The sequence below is a fragment of the Ursus americanus genome, chromosome 17 (assembly GCF_024610735.1).
Source record: "Ursus americanus isolate L20-20 chromosome 17, mUrsAme1.1.p, whole genome shotgun sequence".
Taxonomy (NCBI): Eukaryota; Metazoa; Chordata; class Mammalia; order Carnivora; family Ursidae; genus Ursus; species Ursus americanus.
This window is the reverse complement of record NC_142143.1, coordinates 34741070-34761982: the sequence shown is the minus strand read 5'-3', so window position 1 is coordinate 34761982 and position 20913 is coordinate 34741070. Positions and strand designations below refer to the sequence as shown.

At 38.4% G+C, this 20913-nt stretch overlaps 1 protein-coding gene and 1 pseudogene across 4 annotated transcripts in view; both read left to right on the top strand.

Annotated features, from left to right (window-relative positions):
* Positions 1-20913, top strand: part of TMTC2 (transmembrane O-mannosyltransferase targeting cadherins 2) — an 835540-nt gene that overhangs the window by 283538 nt on the left and 531089 nt on the right. For all 4 annotated transcript variants that reach the window (XR_015727148.1, XR_015727149.1, XR_015727150.1 and 1 more), the window contains exon 9: positions 16671-16752. Coding sequence is in view for 1 of the 4 variants with exons in the window: in XM_045780076.2 (XP_045636032.1) it covers positions 16671-16752 (82 nt within the window). In the remaining 3 variants the exon portion in view is untranslated. The remainder of the gene's footprint in view (positions 1-16670; positions 16753-20913) is intronic.
* Positions 7029-7127, top strand: LOC123780970 (U6 spliceosomal RNA; annotated as a pseudogene).

The window sequence follows — 20913 nt, the reverse complement described above, 5'->3', positions numbered from 1 at the left end:
TGCCAGTGCTTTTATCTCTCTCTCTCTCTCTCTCTCTCTTTTTTATTTTACAGGTAGGCTCCATGCCCATTGTGGGGCTTGAACTCCTGACCCTAAGGTCAAGAGTTGCATGCTCTGCTGACTTAGCCCAGGCAGGTGTCCACTATAACACATCTTTGCTTATTTTAAAATAAAAACTCCTTTAAATGATTTAATAATTTAACAGCTTATATCTTTCCCCAAGTCTTCAAAGTACCATGTTTGTATTTTCACAAACACCTGGGGGATGGCACTGTGTACTCCCAAATTACACATGCATTCCATTTTGTGCATTTGAATACGTCAATATGTTTCTTGCAAAGCCTCCTCTGTATTTATAGCGGTTGTACAAGGAATGGTGTCAAGCTGACTACACTGCCCTCCTATATACCTTTGCATTGCTTTGCTAAAAATGCTCTTATGATTGGCTGTGTCAGATCAGTCCCTCCTGGATCTCAGAGATCCACCTGCCAACTTAGATGTCAAACTTCAGAATATGATGAAGACAGTTTGGGAGGTTGATGCTTAATGAGTTCTGTGCAGTCTTCATCACACATTTTTCTTCCAAAGTCAAGAAGCTCTGAGATGTTGACAGTGATAATTTAGCCTTGAGCCGAACTCCTATTAAATTGTCTATCGAGAGGCAAAGCAGTTCAGACATTCTATTCTCCATCTCCATGTCACCTCTCTACTCAAATTTTCCTATTAGTGGCCCATATTTTCTTGTGATTTCACACATTTTTCTCTTACTGTAAGAAAGAATTTTATTTTGCAGTAGTGCCAAAACCCATGTGTGTATGTGTCAGCTAGCACACTGTACTGCTAGGACTTGGGAATGAGCCAGTTCGGCGATATGCTTGTCTTGCGCATTTATACATACAAACCGTTCTGCTGGTAATGTGCCAGCCTCTGACCATTTGCTACGTGTGTGTGTGTGTGTGTGTGTGTTTCCCCTTTCTGCCTAGTTTAAAGATTCCTGTAATCTTATATGTACTACCTCTGGCTACCTCACACTCTGGAAGTTAAAGCAAATGAGTGTTGTTTATTAAACAATGCTGTTTGCATTAGGTCTTTTTTATAATTCACAGAAAATTATTATTCAGAGAAGGTGGTTGAAGAATCACTAGCCTGACAGGAAGTAGATATTTGCTAAGTTTTGTTGTTAAATAACCTTATTTTATTAAACAGATGTGTTTTGAGTTGGTATCAAGTGAACCTTTATAAGCTTCAGGTCCTTTGGTGGTAAAGCAAGGAAAAAATTGTCCATTAGACTGACTTTTGAAATAGTTTTCTTAATTTGGATCTTATAAAGAGAACTTTTAAGCCACCAGGACTTGGACTGAGCAGATAGTCAGTTGTCTTGATTTCTGGCCAACTTTTCCTCCATCTGTGAGCCAGCTGAAAGATGCCACCTCCTTTTTGAGACCTCCCCTGACTCATGCGGGCAGAATAGATGTCTTGGTTTCTGTTTTCTCCTTATGTACTAAGCATATGTCTAACAAGAGCCCTTTTCAGTATGCTCTTGCAATTGGTGAGGGCCCGCTTCCAGAGTCACCATGATATTGCTCCGTTTCTAAGAGCAGCAGTGATCTCATTTTATTGCCACCTATCCTGTGCCTGACACCGTGCTAGGCATATGGTAGGTACTCTGGAAATACGCGGTGAGGAAGGGATGGATGCGTGGACCCCAGCTCTGTAGAGCTTATCTTTAAGTAGCATCATGATTCCTAGTAGTAAACTTCAGGACCAAGATTATAATGTAATGACTCAGAATTTGCAGCTAGAATGTCTCTGTTGGAACCTCAGCTCTACCAGATGTAGCTTTTATACCTGGGGCAAGGTACTTAACCTCTCTGCGCCTCTGTTTCTTATTTTATAAAACAGATAATGGTACTATCTCAGAGGGAGTATGACAATACACCTGAAGCACTTGGCACAGTGCCTGGCACATAGCAAACCGCTCTGTCTTGTTTCTGTTCTTGTTCTATAACTTAGAAAAGTAGAACTGTAATGTGCTGAGACAACAGACTACTTGAAAAATGTGTTTGGGGAAGCAGAGATGAATGGAAACTTAATTATGCCTGACAAATATCCCATGGTCTTGTGCTGTGAAAGGATAGCTTTGTTAATGCCTTCTTTGTTAGGAGTGTGTTGAGGAATGGAAGGCCAGGGTCACAGTGAGACCTCACTGATGCTGCTAATGGAGCCTAGAGGTTCCATCTGGTGGGACGTTGCAGTGTTACAAAGGCCATGGTTTGACTCTTCTAATTTAGGTGAACACTTGTGAGAGGTTAAGAAAGAGTCGGGTTTACTACAGAATTTTTGTCCAAACCAGGAAGGGCGGGGGGTTGCTGTTATTTCTACTCTGGAACAGTGAGGATAGACAGGATATTCCAGGCAAACCAGAATTACAAGCATAGTATACACTTATAACATATATATATATGTAGCCTGGTTGGTGGAAGAACCTTTCTAGAATATTCTACCTTTGACAGGCATCTTTATCTTGAAAATACTTTCAGAAAAAGATAAATGGATCATTTATCCCAACTCCATTTATTTTCATTCGTTAGTACATAGAATAAGCTACAGTTGATTTTTAGTCTCAGGTGCTATCCCCAATCTCAGTGTTAGCTGATGCTCTGGGGAAAAGAGCCAATACCTCTTCCCTCTCATAAACTGAAAAGCAGCGGAAGCAAAAGAGGATGACATGAATTAAGAATTTAACTTTTCTTTAATCGGAATTTTTAACCAATGATTACATCCCTGAACTGAATTCCACTTTGTAAACAGGGAGTTAACCAATAGAGTTTTGTTAACCTAGGTCCTTTGACCGACAACTGAGGAAAACGAACCTATTCAAATTAGTGGCTTTCCTTGGTTTCACCTTTTTGGTTTCAGAACCAAACTAGAATTCAGGTTTCTGTTACTGAATCCAGTGTTTTGTTCAGTACCATGGTTAAATCATCAAAGAATTTTGCGTCTAAATGAATCAAATAACTCCCCATATCCTTTACTGCCGAAGCTTTCTACCAAAAAAAAAAAAAAAAAGTATAAAATTAGAGAATTATTTACATCTGGCTTTATCCTCTTGTGAGAGCATTGGATTTGAGAGCCAGTGGCACCCTGCCAGTGACAAATGGAGGCACTGAGATTGCCTTCCCATCATCCGCTACCTTTTATGGTGCCGAGGGATTTCTTGCTCTCCTTTGTGACCCAGCTGCAGAGCAGCTGTGGTTGAGGCTCCTGCTTTTCCACTCTCACAAGGCAGCGTTCCTAACCATCCCCATGGGATTTAAGCTTCTGCAGCAAGTGTGTCAACTCAGCTGTGTGAGCCAAGGCTGCCTGGGCGGCCCTGGGGGGGGGGGGGGCAAGCAGCCTAGCTGCTTCCCATGCTATTGCTGAAGAGTTTGGATGGACTGATCCCGCCAGTGCTCTTGAAGCTGATTCTGACACAAACAAGAAGCACTCACTGCACAAACCAGCCTAGCCGAACGGTTGGACTTGTTGCGAAGAGCTGAGATTCAGGCGCTTTTCCAGTTCCCCTAATTCCCTAAACGGAGATCAAATGACATGGACCGGCTTTATCCATCCTAGTCAAGTTTCCTGTTGGAAACCAATTTTTATGAACTTTTGGTGCCATCTTATGGACCACAGAATACTGATAAAAATTGTGATTTCTTTTTTCCCCCCGGTATAATGGAGGTGTTGACAATAATAACAGTAGGGGTGACATTTTGGATATCACTCCAGCCTCACGATTTAATCAGATTCACCCACTGGAGTCTGTGCCCTTTTATCACTGAAGCAACAATCCCAATGAAAGTATGCATTTAAGAAATGTGTTTTTAGTGTTTGCTTTTTCAAGACATTTAACATTTTTATGCATTTATGATCACCTACTATGCATCTGACTTGGCTAAGTGTTGATGGAACAATTCTCCTGAAGTGGTTTACAATTAGAAAAAGGATAACAAATGATAGAGTATTTATGTTAAGTGTTGCAACAGAAGTAGGAATCAAGTCATTGTTGGAGCACCCAGGAGGAAAAGACTCAGGTTAAAGAATTCTGGGCAGGTTTAATTTGGCCAAGGCCGTGATCGGAAAGTTATCCAAAGCATCCAAATATTGATTTGGGGTTATTTTGCCTGCTAATTTTCAATTAAACTGAGGGGGGGGGGAGCTTAGGCATTAATTTTTAGGCCCATTTGTGACTTAATGTTTTGATTTCTGTGTTCTTTTTTAGAACCCTCAGTGTGTCTCATCCCCTTCTGCTGAAATTGTCACTCCCCTCTCCTTCACAGCCAGACATACCGACAGAGCTGGCTGCAATTGCAGTGTCCATGTCCTTACCCCCCACCCCTCAGACTTTCCCCCACCTCCTTCTGGCTTCAAGACCTATTATTCCATAAAAACACACCTTACTGAGGTTAGCAGTAATCTCCGTGTCATTAAATCCAGTGGGTGATTTTCAGCATTTGACATAATTTACTATTTCTATTTTCCTGAAATACTGTTTTACTGTACCATTGGCCTTTTGATTCAGCCTTATTAACAAACTGCATTTCTTGATATCTCATATGTCCCAAAGGTACGTCAGTCTTTACAGTTTTCACAAAACTAATCTTACTTCCTTATCCTAATCTTCTTCCTCCATTATTTACACGCTTGCTTGTTTGTTTTTCTTTGATTTCACAGTCAGAATCCTAGAGGTCGTCTTTGTTACCTCCATTTCCCTCATCATACCCTCTCCCTCTCCTGTCCATCATGTCATTTTATCTGTAGTTTCTAAATATCCCTCATGTCAGTCTAGTATTCTTTATCTCCATTAGCAACCCCATCGCTGTTTTTTAAAAGCCTGGACTAATCTGCCCCCATGCCTTCTAATCCCATTGCAACCCATTAGCCATGCTGTCCTCAGAGCGATATTTACAGAACAGCTAATGACAACTTGCTTCTTGGAACCCATAAGCCAGGTGTGTTCTACTTTCCGTGCGTTTTCATATGGCCCGCCCTTTCTCTGTTTCTTGCATCCGAGGCTCTATACAGTGGGTTTGTGTTCCTGTGCCAGAGATTTTACCTTTGCTGTGTCTCACCTTAGAATACTTTTTCTCCCCTTCAACTAGTTAATGATACATACCTTTCAGATTTTTAGAGCAAGCAGCGATTCCCTTGAAAAACTTTTTGGAGGACTCAGCTAGGTCAGATCAGCTGTTCTAAGTGTAAGTCCATAGCCCTTATTTTTGTTGTGCTCATAACAGTTCGTATTTTGGAAGTGTCACAAGGGCAGAGGTTATATTTTTATTCACCATTTTCATCCTAGTGCATAACACAGTGATAGGCACATGGTAGGTACCCAAAAAATATTTATCGAATGAAGAAAATCAATGAATAAATTTAAGGAATTGCTAAAAGTTCATTATTGTAATTAGGTATTTAAATTATTAATTATTAAATTAAATTATTAAATTAGGTATTGTAATTAGGTATTTGGTTTGTGATTTAAAGGTAAATTACATGCATTACTCTTAATGTCTAAAAATAGCCAGTTTTAATATTTTAAAATGATTGGCATAATTTTATTTTTTAAAGATTTATTTATTTGAGAGAAAGAGGAGGGGAGAGGGGCAGAGAGAGAGGGAGAGAGAGAATCCCTGGCAGACTCCCCACTGAGCGTGGACCCCAATGCAGAGTTCCATCTCATGACCTTGAGATCACGACCTGAGTCGAAACCGAGTCAGACACTTAACTGTGCCACCCAGGTGTCACCAGAAATGATTGGTGTAATTTTAAAGTAAAACATTAGGATATATTTATATGTAATGTAGTTATAAATTTGATTCAAACGAAATTTTTTTGAAATTTTATTTCAAACATTTTAATAAAATATCTGAATTCAGATGACCTTCATCAGACATTTTAATAAAATATCTGAATATTGTTCTTACAAATTGGTATTACGGGTGGAGAAGAATTATGGTAATATGTTGATTTTAACTTGACATCGAGCTTAGTATAACAGTGTGATGTAACAACTGAAGCAATTTGCCCAGATGGAGCTTACGATGTGGTTGTATCCTATCAAATTAATTATCTCCCACTGAAATGTTATTACAGTATGTGTGGATGACCTCTTTAAGCTTGAAGGGAAAATATGCAAGTGAACAGATGTAGAAAGGAAGTGAACACTTGTAATAGAACAGGAAATCTGAGTAAGCTAAACACCTTCAGTTATATAATATTTAGAAATTAGCTGTTTGTCTTTTATACCTTAAAATCTAACTTTTTTACTCATAAAGTCAAAACAGTGTAGAAAGAAACATATAAATTAAAATTTTTAAATTATTATTTTAAATATGAAAAGCAAGTTACTTAAAGTTATTTTAAGATATATTTTCTCTTTTCTGAAGACATTAAAATCTAAAAGCAAGTTACTTAAAGTTATTTTAAGATATATTTTCTCTTTTCTGAAGACATTAAAATCTAAAAGTTCTTTTTCGTTTTTGTTTCTTTGTTCTTTTTCTGTATTTTTTTTTCTCTTCCTTCTTGGCATTCTTGCAAGTTTTCTCCTTTTACTTTCTTCTCATTCAAGATACCAGGTATCTGGTGTTTTTTCTCCTTGCCAATGCTTGGTCTGTGGCCTCCTATCTGTCCAGTCTTACCTAAACTAGTTCTCCATAGTCTCTTGCCCTAACATCTCATTCAAGTAGAACTAGATTACTCCACTGTGTATTTGCCTTCCTTACTCTTTCTCATTTGAATAAGCGAACCTGCCTTCACCTAGGTGCCACAAGCCACAGATGCGGGGTCTTCTTTGATTCCTGTTTTCGTGTTCTACCCATACCCAGTCCATCAGCCATCTATCCTCCTGCGATTACAAATCTAACCACATCTTATCACTTCCACTGCTTTCACCCAGTCTCTACCACAGGGTATTAACAACCTTCTAAGTGGTCTCCCTGTTTGCTCTTCTGTGTCCATGGTGTTCTTCCTCGTCAAAAGAAATTCCAGTGCTTGTTTCAGCATCACTAACTAAAATTGAACTGATACAGAAAGGATTAATGTGGCGTCTGTGCAAGGATTACACTCATGAATTGTTCCATATTTTTTGAAGTTCTCAGAGTCTGTATGACCCTTTGCTAGTTAACACCAAGGAAATGATAGGAATCAAGGCAGCATGTGGTATCCAGTATCGAAGCTGTGATTTTTAGTACGGAAAAAGAAAAATTAATTCCAAACTCAGTACAGTGTGTCCTAGGCCCCACACAATCTGGCCCTTCCTGTCTCTCACGCTCATTTCCTGTAATTCTCCCTGGGACTTACTCCACTGCCACCATATTGGTTTCCTTGTTAAGTCCTAACTCTCTAAACATGCCAGATCTTTCCATGGTTTGCTTACTCCCTTCACTTACGTCACTTCTCAAATGTCACTGAAGGCATTTCTGGAACAATTTAGCAAACATCACCCCTCCCACATTTGTGTATTACTCTCGTCCCTTAGCTAATGTTAATTTTCACCAAAGTACTTAAGAGTAACAGACAGTGTCCCCGTTGATGTGTACACTACCCATTCTACCAGTAGAATGTGAACTGCAGGAGGCCAGGAACTTTGTCTTGATTACCAGGACCTGGAGCACAACCTTTTATATGGTAGGAGCTAAATCCATGTCTGTGGAAGGAAATGTCATATCTCTGAAGTCTTCTCTTTCCCTTTTTAGGAAGCTAAGTTACACTGTGTTCTCAAGACACTTGAGTTGGATACTAACACAACAGTTTTTTAACAGCCTAATCTAGATAGGTACCTATCTCCCTCTCAGTCTTAAAATACCAAGGGACCAACCCTCTCATTCACCTCTGAAACTTCAGCAGTAAAAAGAGCCAGTGATGTGGGAAATAGGAGGTTCCTCTTAAGGATATTTTTTCAATTAAAAAAAAAAATGTGGGAAATTTGGGTATCTTAGTTGGTTAAGTGTCCGGCTCTTGATTTTGGCCCAGGTCATGATCTCAGGCTTGCGAGATGGAGCCCTATGTCAGGCTCCGAGCTGGGCATGGAGGCTGCTTAAGATTCTCTCTCTCCTTTGTGCTCTGCCCCTCCCCCCCAAAATGTAATTAGGACATAAACTGCAATTTATAGCCTGCTTGTTTCATTTAGCAATGGATCATGTAGATCTCTTGTGGTTTACATACGTTTTTACAAAATTATTTTAATAGATAGTGTTTCATTGACATGATATCTGTTTAACCAAGTCCATGCTGATGGACATTGAGTTTGTATAAACAGTACTGCAATGAAAATGAATAGCCACTTCTTGGTATTTACAGATATTTCCTTAGAATCAATGCCTAGAAATAGAATTGTTTGGCCGAAGTATATCTATGATTTAAAGGCTTCTGATACATATCATTGCTCCCCAGGAAGATATTACCACATTTTTACTATATTTTTGCTATTTGTTGTATGAGTGCCTGTTTCTATGAACCCTCAGTAATGTTGACTTCTTGTATTTTGGGGAAACTTCACTGATAGATGAATAATAACATTTCAGTGTGTTTTTCTGCATTTTAGGTAAACTGAATATTAAGTTTAACATGTTTTTATAGGGTTTTTAGCCATTATTTTTTGGTATTTGCAAACTGCTTATTTGTTCCTATTGCTCATATAACATATCTCACTTTCAGGCCAGAAACTCAGCTCTATGTGAACAATCCACTTCCTTATCTTCTTTGAAGGAGATTCAGTCTGTTGCAGTCTTTCATCCCACTTGGTCAGCCATTTAATTTCAGTTAATTCTATGGCCTCCTCCCCTTCCAAAGGTTCCCCTATATCTGAGAGGCTCAACGGTGTTCAAAAAAGCTGGGAAACAGGCTGCCCTGGACACGTTCATATTACCTTGAAGTCTGATGGCTCTGCAAGAGGACCTGGGATTGGGTTTCAGGGAAGCTTTGCTCAGGTTGGGAGTTCTGGGATCCAGCCTTGCTCGGGCAAACCACAGAGCATCTCTGCCTGTCCGTTCTTTTTTTTTTTTTTTTTTTAATGATTTTTTTATTATATTATGTTAGTCACCATACAGTACATCCCCGGTTTCCGATGTAAGGCTCGATGATTCATTAGTTGTGTATAACACTCAGTGCACCATGCAATACGTGCCCTCCTTACTACCCATCACCGGTCTATCCCATTCCCCCACCCCCCTCCCCTCTGAAGTCCTCAGTTTGTTTCTCATAGTCCATAGTCTCTCATGTTTCATTCCCCCTTCTGATTACCCCCCCCCTTTCTTTATCCCTTTCTTCCCCTACGGATCTTCCTAGTTCTTATGTTCCATAGATGAGAGAAATCTGCCTGTCCGTTCTTGACACCCACTGCAAATGCTACCCCTGAACACTGTGAGGCCCTCCCTGTCGCCCCTAGCTTCCCTCAGTGTCATTTGACATAATTTTTCAGTGAGTTTAGTTCTTATACAAAATATTCCAAGCAGGCAGTTTCTGCTTGAGGATGCTCAGGAAAAGAGGTCACAAAAGGCCTGGAATTTATGGGAAGGGGGACTGGGAGGACAATTTAGGGAGGAAGAACATAAACTAGTATCAGTAAGCTATTCAGCCACATTCATTTTTGTATCTTACTCTATTATATTTTAAAGCTTTCTAGAAGAAATATTATTCCGTCTCCAAGAAAAAAAAATGTCATGGTCAGATTTTAGGTATCTGATATTTTGATGGGGAAGTATTTTAGTGGTATGGAGAGAAAATATTTCATCATTAAGTTACCACTTTTTTTGCCTCTAATTAAAGTTAGCTCAGGTTGATAATATATAATGATGAGGGGTACGAGAATTAAATGGTTTGATATAAATCATCTTGGTTTATAAAAAGTTAGTTGAATTGTTAGGCTTTTTTAAATAATTTTTTTGTCTTTTGAGGAGGAAACCCTTTTATTTCCTAAAGGCACTTCATACGTAAACACGGTGATGTTAAAATAGCCTATCAAATAATGCCCTTTCCACGTGTAAGTTGGTGGTCTTCACAAATTAATTTTTCAAGAGTATCTTTTTAGTTGCTTTTCCTTCCTTTTGCACTCATTAAACCACAGTCCATGTTTAAACAACACATTTACCAAACTATACTTAAGCTTTTGGACCTGTCATATGGCTGCTTCCCTTTCTTATGTATCGTCCATATAGATAGACACTTGCTTGTGAAATGAAGATGTGAATTTCATTGGTTGTAAAAAATGACCATCATTCATAATTGTCAAACATCGTCCAAGAGGAAACACTAAAATGTACGGAAGTGGCCTCTGGGTACACAAACGTGCGAGGCTTCTATACTAAACTTACAGCAGCCTCTAAACAAGGAGCAGGGACACCGAAGGGAAATTGTCTGGTTTGTTCTTTGTGCTATTCTAATTGGTACTCCAGCCGACACTGAAGACACAGGTAGTCCCTGATTGCAATATAAATATTTGGTTGTAAATTAGAGTTGTTCTGAGGAACTGTTTTTATGGTTTTATAGACAGTAGTTCATGTTAAGTTTCCAGATGTGAAGTGGAGAAATTACTACTTTGATCACAGTTCTGTACTTTACTGAAAACGTGTGAACATGTGAACTAAATAACTAAGGAGTAACTATAAGCTGTTAAGTTATATAAAGACAATAGTGATAGCCTATTTATTTTTTGACTGGTTGTATTTACACAATACTTGGATGACTGTTGAAGGACAGTTAAAGTCTTATGGGGGCAATTTAGTTCATGGGACAAGATTAATACACTAATTACATTTATATATAAATATATAAATTAAATATATATATATAAATTCAATTTAAACAATTCAATTAAAACAATTCAAGTTAAAGCCTAATAATGTAATTCTCTCTCTGTTTTAAAAATATTTTATTTATTCATTTGAGAAAGAGAGTGAGGGAGAGAGCAGGAGCGGGGTGAGGGGCAGAGGGAGAAGCAGGCTCCCCGCTAAGCAGGGAGCCTGATGTGGGGCTTGATCCTGGGAGTCCGGGATTACAACCTGAGGCAGAGGCAGATGCTTAACCAGCTGAGCCACCCAGGTTCCCCGGTGTAATTCTCTCTTATACTTAGTATTCCTGAGTGCTTTAAGTGGGAGTTAGGAATGTTTGGGGGGAGTGTATGTATTTTGTATAAAAATATATATGTTTAGGGGTGCCTGGGGGGCTCAGGCGACTAAGTGTCCGATTCTTGATTTTGGCTCAGTTCATGATCTCAGGGTTGTGGGATTGAGCCTTACGTTGGGCTCTGCGCTGGGCATGGATCCTGTTTAGGATTCTCTTTTCCTCTCCCTCTCCCCATCCTCCCCCCTCTCTATAATATATAAAAATAAATAAATATATGTGAATATATATATTTATATTTGTATATTTTGTAGTTGAGAAAAGTGTTAATCAGCCATCAGAAGAGGTGCTGCTTGCCTTGTACACCCACTTGGGTGGGGACCAGTTTCTGAACAGTGGTAGTAGCATTCAGTTTAATTAGAAAACGAAATAAACCAAAAGTCATACCCACACTGTGGAACAGGCTATATAAAATTTGCTAACTGTTTACCTAATGTGTGTAGGTTTTATTGCTGCCAGTCAGAAGAGGGGAGGACCTGATAAGGCCTAGTCCTAAGAATGATTTTTCCATGAGTTTAAATAATACTATCTTTTATCTACTTTTTTAGTATTTAGTATACTATTACAAGTAATATACTAATGTTAATATAATGTAAGGATATTGATAATCTCAAATCCCTAATCCCTGGATACGGGTGCAGCCCTTGTCCAGGGAAATGTCCGTTCTTCCTGCTCACTCTCCCCGATCCCACAGCCACTGCTCCCAGATCCCACGGTGCTACTCACAGTCCAGCTGGTTAATTCTCAGTACTGACACTGTACTCACTGCAAAGTGTCTAATCTAGGACTGTTCCAAGTTCAGATATTAAAATAAGAAAAAGTATTTACCAAGAATTTCTCTAGCTATTTTATGTCCTTGCCTTCTTAATCATCTCACTGTCAACTGCTCTATTTTCCAGGATACTGAGTTTTTGCTGTTTTAACTGACTTGTGTTTGGGTACACTGAATGGTCATGTACAAACTCTAAAAACTTACCTAGAATTACAATTTTGCACAAATGAAATATCTGCTCTCCAAGCACTTTATATATGAAAGGACTTGGTCTGGTATCTTAAGAGTTCAAGTTGTATAATTAGCAAAGTAGTAAGGATTTGTTTAAAAGTAATCATATCATCACAATTAAGAGAAAAAGGAAATTACTAGCCGTTGAAGCAAGTTAAGGCTTGAAGCAAAAAATGGATATGAACAAGTGAAAAAATGAGCAACATTACAGGCTGGAAGAAATAATAAAGGGAAGACATAGAAGCTACTGTTAAGGCAGATGAGGAAATTGGCCTGATAAGGTAGAGGAATTTATCCAGGAAGATTTGAGCTAGATTGTGGAAGATTTTGAAAATTAATTTGATTATTAAATAGAACGAGCAGCAACTAGGAGCTATTAAAATATTTCTAAGCAAGAACATAACCTAAAAACAGTTTCATTTAAGGAATATTAATTTGATGAAGTTTATTGAGTCAGGACATCTGAAATCTGTATCCCTCTAGATGTGAAATGAGAGGGGCTAGGGCTACTACTTACGGCAGGGGAAAGTGTTAGGAATGAGAAGCATTTTATAGAAAAATGGTGAAATTTAGTTTCTAGGGATGCCTGGGTAGCTCAGTCCATTAAACTTCTGCCCTTGGCTCAGGTCATGATCCCAGGGTCCTGGGATGGAGTCTTGCGTTGGGCTCCCTGCTCAGTGGGAAGCCGCTTCTCCCTCTGCCTCTGCCTGCTGCTCCCCCTGCTTATGCACATGCGCTCTCTCTGACAAATAAATAAAATCTTTTAAAAAAATTTAGTTTCTACCATGACATGAAATTTGGAAAAGGATTTTTAATTTTGGTAATTAGGAACCAAAGAGTGGCATTGAAGTTGGAAGGAAGAACTCTTTTGAAGAAGTAGAAGGAAGAAATATCAAGAGTGTCAGAGTTTTATATGACAGATCCAAAGCTAGTTATTTCCATATGATTTGTGATTTTTTTTTTTAGCAGCCCTCCAAAATTGGTATTAATTATGTTGACTTTCCCAAATAAGGAAAAAGAGACTCAGATGTGTTCCTGAAGATACTCAAAGTCACTCACATAGTTAAGTAAGTAGAGCCAGCAAGATTCAAACACAGGCGTGTTGACCCTGGGCCAGTTCTGTCCATGAGAGTTGGAGAAATTGCTTGCCCACAGTGCTCTGTAGCTAATTCCCCTGCTTATTGGGTTATGTGTTCGTTATGGTCCTCTTGCGACTAAGACTCGGGACCAAGCACAGTTCCATCCCTGTTACTTAGAGCTGTGAAAGGCAAACAGTAGGCCTCCAGTAAATAATTTTTAACCAACAAAAACAAAGGAACAAGCACATAAACAAGTCACAGAGATGGTGGTAGAAACTGAGCCTCCCAACTCACATTTCCCTTATTTGTCACAGCTGACCACAGTCCCTTTTACTTGGTTTTCTGAGCCACCACACATGTTCAGACATCAACCAATATACAAAATGAGTCACGGTGCTTGATGCGAGGAGTTTGTACAACCAGTGGCTACTCCATAATGCTTGCTTGTACGAAATGCTGACAAAATCTAAAAGTACCAAGAAAAACCTGCTGAGAAATGACTTTTGCTTCTCTACTTTCTTAACTGCCGTCTTTCCAAAACAATAATAGTTGAAGGCGTAAATTGGGTTAAACGTAGTATTAACCTCCCAGGCACCATATTTCTTCCTAAGACCCAGTAATATATGCATGTGGTTGGTTTATGCATTTGGTTGACTCTTGATTTTATATACTCTTGTGAGGTTTTGATTTTCCTCCTCATTATTTGGCACTTGACTAAATAAATAGTGATCAAAGCTTTAGAAAGATAGGTTTTGCATGATGGTTTGGTACTCCCTCCGCCCCCCCCCCCCCGCACCGTCCCCCAGAAAGAATGTTCTGGCCTTCGATGTGTTTATTTTGCATCTAGGAGATGTTGGGACTCAATGCCTTTAATAACTTGGTCCACTGAGCAACCAGAGACCACTGTCCTTTGAGATCTGATGCATGTTTTAACGCTACATACTATTGTTTTGCCAATGGACTCCACACAAGCATTTTATAACCCCATTTACTGTGACATTGATAAATGAGCCAGTTTCTTCTCTATCCTGAAAAACTTAAGTGGAAGAAGGTTCACAGACCTTTTGTATATTCGCATATAACATTTGTATAGACTCTTTACAATGATAGTTTTCATTTTGCATCTTTTATTATCTTCTGCAAGTTCTTTGTGCATCATTTTCTAATGATGATTTAAAGGCCGATCACGTGTTTCTGAGACTGTGTATATAACAAAACATATCCTTTGACATTCAGAATTCTGCATTCTATTGCATACTGTGTGTGTGTGTGCGTATAATAGTTAACATTTATTACAAACTTATAATATACCTAGGTACTATAATAACTACTTCTTATGTTTCATCTCAGATAATCTACTAATCTTATGAAGTAGATTTGATTATCTTCCTTTTAAAATTAATGTGCTTTATTTTTAGAGCAGTTTTAGGTTTATAAAAAAGAATTGAGGGGTGCCTGGGTGGCTCAGTTGGGCATCTGACTTGATTTTGGCTCGGGTTGTGATCTCAGGGTCATGGGGTCGGGCTCTGCACTCGGCGCAGTCTGTTTAGGATTCTCTCTCTCCCTCTCCCTCTGCCCCTCCCCCCACTTGCACTCCCCTCCCCTGTCAAATAAAATATTTTTTTAAAAAATTGAACGAAAATTTCCCATTTACTCCCTTACCCTCCTACTACCCTACACAGTTTTCCTATTCTTACCAATTTGCATTAGTGTTGTCTATGAGTTTTGACAAATATATAATGACATGTGTCCACTATTACTGTATCCTACAGAATAGTTTCACTGCCCTAGAAATTCCCTGTGCTCCACCTATCTTCATTTTTGTAATAGAGAACATTATAGCTACGAGATGATATAATTTTCTAAGGGTCACATGGCTACACCAATGCCTAGAATCTATGATCTGAACTTAACACATTACACTGCCTGGTTCACTACAGTTATTTAACTATTTTAAGGAATCCTAACTTTGTATGATTCTTGCTAAGTCTTAGTAACTTCATTAAAGCATTGTATGTGTGGGGAGCATTTTGCCTGTACTTTCCTTTTTTTCCTTTGAAGTTAAAGTGTTATGAGAAATATGGCAGGGAATTAAAATTTTAATTATTGGGTGTTTAGTGAGACTTCTGAGTTAAGGGAAGTTATTGACTGGAGTAGCATTAGTGAAATGAAAGAGGAAATGAAGGTGCTGCTTGTCTACTGTCCGCTATAGACGGTGGAAGCTCTATGTAGGCTGGGTCGTACTGGCGAGAGTAATGGTGAGTAAATGTAGCAACAGTGAATTTTTTAAATGAATGAGGGAACAAAAAGGATGGAGTAGACAGAAATGAGTCAAAGTTGAATGGTGGGATGTAGAATATTAGGTTAATTACACACCTGTACCTTTGCAAGATTTATCTCCATAACAGTGGTTTAAAAAATATCTGAAGAAAGAGAAAAACATTGCCTGAAGTTCTCGTGGTAGATAGTGTGTAAGTTAGAAGGAACAAGGCGATCAGATGAGTTCTCTTAATCTAGACCGTGACTTCTGGACACGTCTACAACCCAGTGCCTTGTTGCCACTCAGACAGCATAGCTCTTCATTCCAGCCTTGCAGGGCAAGACAGACTTGCCCCAGGAAAGTTATTCTTGGGGCTCTTCTACCTCAAGCCACCCCTTTGTGTTACTCTGTAGGCAATTTTAGCTCAGAAGTGTGACACAGTAAAGAACATAGAGTTTTAGGATCTGCAAGGATGCATATTGTTTCATGAAAAGTCAGTCTATTGCCTACAAGCCTTTCCCCCTACTTTTTGCTTATTTTCTTCTGGGGATGATGGTAATGTTTACTTACAATTAAAACTATAGCTAGGAAGAAGTCCAGCTTTAGATTAAATCCTGGCTTAGGAGTATTTTAGTCCCAAATGGCATCAGCAAGGATAAGCAGTAGTTGCGTGAGATTCAATGAACTGTGACCTAGTTTCTTCGTATGTAAAGTGAGCCATTAGGACAAAATCATCTCAAAAGCCAAAATACTCCAAATTCTTTACAAGGAAGAAGAAATGAAGAGGAAACAAATGGAAGGGAGAAAATAAAATAGAAAATGAAAATGATGTTTTCCACCATTCCTTAAAACTATCTCATCCTTTTGGTTTTCGTGAAACCTTTTTTTCACTTTTTTCTCTTGCCTTCCTGGCCTCTTCTCTGATCTCTTTGATGAACTCACTTTCCCTGTCTATTCTTCTGATCTTGGTGTTTCCCAGGATTCTGACTTCAGTCTTGTCTCTCGGCATACTTCCCTCGGTCATCCTTGTTTAGATAAAAACAAAACACTTTTATGTGTGTGTGATGATTGCTAAGTAGACATCAGTCTACTTACTTCATTTGGGCTCAGGAGGTAAAGAATCCTTCATGATCTACTGCTGAATCATCCATTTTCTCTGTTTTTCAAGGGTCGTAAGAGTGAGGCTGAAAAGTTCTTCTTGAAGGCTATTGAGCTGGATCCCACCAAAGGAAACTGTTACATGCATTATGGTGAGTGGTTGATAGTTTTTTCCACATCCCCCACATTTACTGTTAATGTTGGTATGAGATTTAGGATTTGCTGGCAAAGAGCATTTTGAGAGGGCATGGACTTCGTTGTTGCAGATTTCGCCCCATGCTGTGGTCTTAGCTTCTCATTCAAAGCAGTCATGTTATCGAGGGCTATGCATTAAATTTCCCATTAGTAATTTTCATAGGACTTCAGTGGGGAGAGGCATTTTCACAGTTGTCTCTTTCAAGTCCAGTGTGAAGTGTAAATAAGGTCTCATCAGGAAAGCATCTTGCTCCTTGCATGATGCATGGTATAGAGCCAGAATATTACTCTTTTATATTTGTAAATGCTAACTTATTGTTCACTGACCGTATATATCATTTTGAGGTTCTAGAGGTTTATGTTTTGACCACAGAATCTTGCTTTCTGGAAAATAGAAATACGCCCAGGCCTCTAGATACCTGAGATTGGGATCAAGGATAAACCGTAAATGGTATAAAAGATGTCTTTCTCATTCAGTTTAGCCTTGGCCTTAATCAGTCCAGAATGAACTTATATAACAGCTCTGTCACACTCCACTCTATCATTACTAGTGAGTCATGTGTTAAGTGAGGTGAAGTATATAGCTAGTTTGGTGTTGGGTAAGATGTACTTATTTCTACCACATTTGTAGTTGGCATGGGTTTCAAGGAACCAAAAAGCATTTAATTTTCCTGATCCTTTGGGAGAAAAATGATTTTTGACCACTCTTGTTGGCTTTGATGTGTTATTATCAAGTAGTAAACTGAAAGATACATGGTGGTTAAATCTTGAGGAAATAACTAATATCCATCTTAAAGTGAATTCTTTCTTCCATTTTACAACTGGTAAAACTAAATTCAGTGACAGGCTGTGAGTGTGGAAAAATGGAAAAAGTAAAACGAAGGATACACTTTACCAACCACGAGTCCATTTGTTTATTGACATTTTACATCTATGTTTATAAATCTCGGGTCGTGATGCTTTATCTTTCCAGCATAACGCAGCCTGTAATTTCACATGGGTTATTGCATAACTAGTCCGGATTTTGTTTCACGATGCAGTTATTGCCATGTTAAATTGGCAGTCAACTAATTTCAGTTTGCTGCAGAATTTATTTTATTTTTACAGGATTTCTCATATGAAGTATTTTAAATTAGATTTTCTCATGCATACTATTTTGGGCACCCCTACTGTGCATTAAAGTAGGTCCATGATTATTTTCCCTGAGTGCTAGAGAACTTCTTCTTACTGCATCTTTTGAAGTAGATTTTTTTTTCCCGTCTTGCCTTCTGTGTCTCCTTTACCTCAAACTAATTCTACTTGATACATCTTCTAATCTTGTTCCCATAATTTTATTATATGCTTTAGGTTTTTCACAGTCAATTCCTTTACATTTTATTTGAATTGTAATGGGAAAAAGCACTGTTGTCTTCATTGTAAGAGTTTGCCTCCTTACTATTCTGACTTGTCTGTCTTTACCCACTTCTATTGTTTTATTCTTTTTTTATATGACATCATCCTCCTGATTTTTTTTTTCCAGTGTTGGTGGTAGGGTGAAATTTTTGGATTTAGCTTTAACAGAAAGTGCAACAAATCCTTTATCGTATAGTTACTTGAAAAATAGTGATAATGCACATTCTGTAACTGTGTGTGTAAAAACAGATTCTTCTTAGCACTCCTATATTATTTTAAAGTTTTTAGTGCACATACACTATTAAACTTATATGTATTTTCAATGGGAGGAATGACTACATAATTCCCTATAATTTAATGAAAGAGTTTCAGTACTTTTTCCCACTCTGGAATGGGAAATAAGAAAGACTCAAGATGAAGCATCAAAAAGTAGTAATGAAGGGGGCACCTGGGTGGCTCAGTCGTTAAGCGTCTGCCTTCGGCTCAGGTCATGATCCCGGGGTCCTGGGATTGAGCCCGGCATCGGGTTCCCTGCTCAGCAGGAAGCCTGCTTCTCCCACTCCCACTCCCCCTGCTTGTGTTCCCTCTCTCGCTGTCTCTCTCTCTGTCAGATAAATAAAATCTTTTAAAAAATAAAAGGTAATAGTGAAGACAAAATAATTTACAAATGGACAGGAAGCCCATCACCGAATGCTTGATATTCTTCTCTGTGTTCTAAAAAAATGTACATTTGATTTAGGGGAAATCTTCAAATGACTGAAGTTTAGAACTGGAATTTTCTTTTAAATGGTCTGCTGTAATCCCTCTGTTGTACAAATAAGTTGACTGAAGCCTAGAGAAATGAAATTGGCTTGCCCAGTTTGTTTGAAAGTAACTAACCTTTGGGTCCCTTGATAACTGCCATTGCCTTTTCTTCTCTAATGTATGGGGAGATACACAAGCAGATATGCAGGTAGGTAAGTAGGTAGATACTTTGAATTAGTAGGTCCAATTATGCAGTTTTAGAATGTCAAATGCATATAATCATAATTCAGCTTAAAATGTTCAGGAAAGGATTTTTATTCATTTTAATGTGTATACAGTGTGTCTGATGGTGCACGGTACTGTTCTGTTTTCAGAAAGTGAGTAGTGCTATGTATGAAATAAATAGGGTGAAGTTATTTTTAGAAGGTGGTGTGGTGGGAAATGGGGAGCTTCTTGACAGCAAGTAGTCAAGGAGAACATTTGTGAAGAGGTGATATTTGAAATCTGTAAGGGTGAACCAGCTATTTGAAGAGCCAGGTAAGAGCATTTGAGATAGAAGAAACAAAGTTCAAAGGTCAAAGGCAAGAGCAAACTTGTGTTGACAGCAGAGAAGGAAGGCACCTGTGACTGGATTATATTGAGCCAGATGAGAAGGGGGAGAAGATGAGACTGGAGAGAAAGCAGAGCTGAGTCCGTTGGGTTTTATCAACCAAGCTAAGGAGTTTGCAGTTTCTTCCTGGGGCAAATGAAGGTACCGTCTGGAGGAGACAGGACTAGGGAAAGGTCTAGGGGAACTCTGTTGCTATGTTTTAGTCAAGAGAAGATAGTTTAGACTTGGGAGTGGTTGTGGGAATGTAAATACTTATATTGAAAGTACACACACTTACTTGCTTTAGAAAATTCAAAGTTAATTGAGAGTGGAGAGACCCTGATTTTTATTTTTGCACCAATATCTAGCATATTGTCCTACTCATGGTAATGTGCAATAAATGTTGGTTGAGCTCAGTTAGAGGTTCTCCATTTTAGAATTGAATGTAGGTTCCAAAATAGACCGAAAGTTTGTTCCATTAGCATTTTTATTACTTCTTGTCCAAGAGGATACATAATATGATTCCTATCAGTTCTCTGCCAACGTACTGGTTGTGGATATTCTTAGGATACTTATACCCACAAGTGAATGAATAATAATACTTCCTCAGCTTAAAAACAAATGTTTAAATAAAATATGCATGTTGGTTTGTGTCTTTTTTTTTTTCCCCCAATACTTTTGCAAATGCCCATGAAAATGCCAGCATTGGTGAGTTATGTTCTATTGGAAATTCACTCTCCTGGGTGTTGATGTGCTTTTGATTTGCTTGTTAATAATACACATGACTTTGAAAATACCGTCCATTTGGGACTAGACAGAGGGAATTACAGAATTTATATTGGCTGCAATGACCATTAAAGGCAGTGTTTAAAAGTACTCTCAGTTATTTTTATTTTTAATCCACTAGTTTTGTGTTTTGGGGGAAGGCTTGCATGGCAAATTGTCTTTTTTTCTTCAGGTTGCCTTGCAACACAGAAAGCTAGATAGATTTATAAAACTGGTTCAATAAATTTGTTAAATGTAGGACTTTCTGGTACCAGTAATAGCTGGGATTAAGATTACTTATCTGTAAAGTGTGAAAGAGTTGATGTGGGCTTTCAAAATGTTTTTCTCTACTAAGATTTCATGTTGTTGCTAATATATACTCAATTTCTCACTGATCTTGCATCAAAAATTTTAAAGAATGTGTATAAAACAGGTTTCAAACTATGGTATCAGTGATAGTATAATGTTGCATTCATACGTCATCAAGCTTACAGTGTATCCCATGTCCACATGGAACAAGTCATGTAACGTCTTTATGAAAATTAGTTTATAAATGTCGAAGATGAGGATTTGGTGCCTTGATGTGTCATTTGGGCCTGTAATTCAAGGGATTCTCCATGGTTTTCCC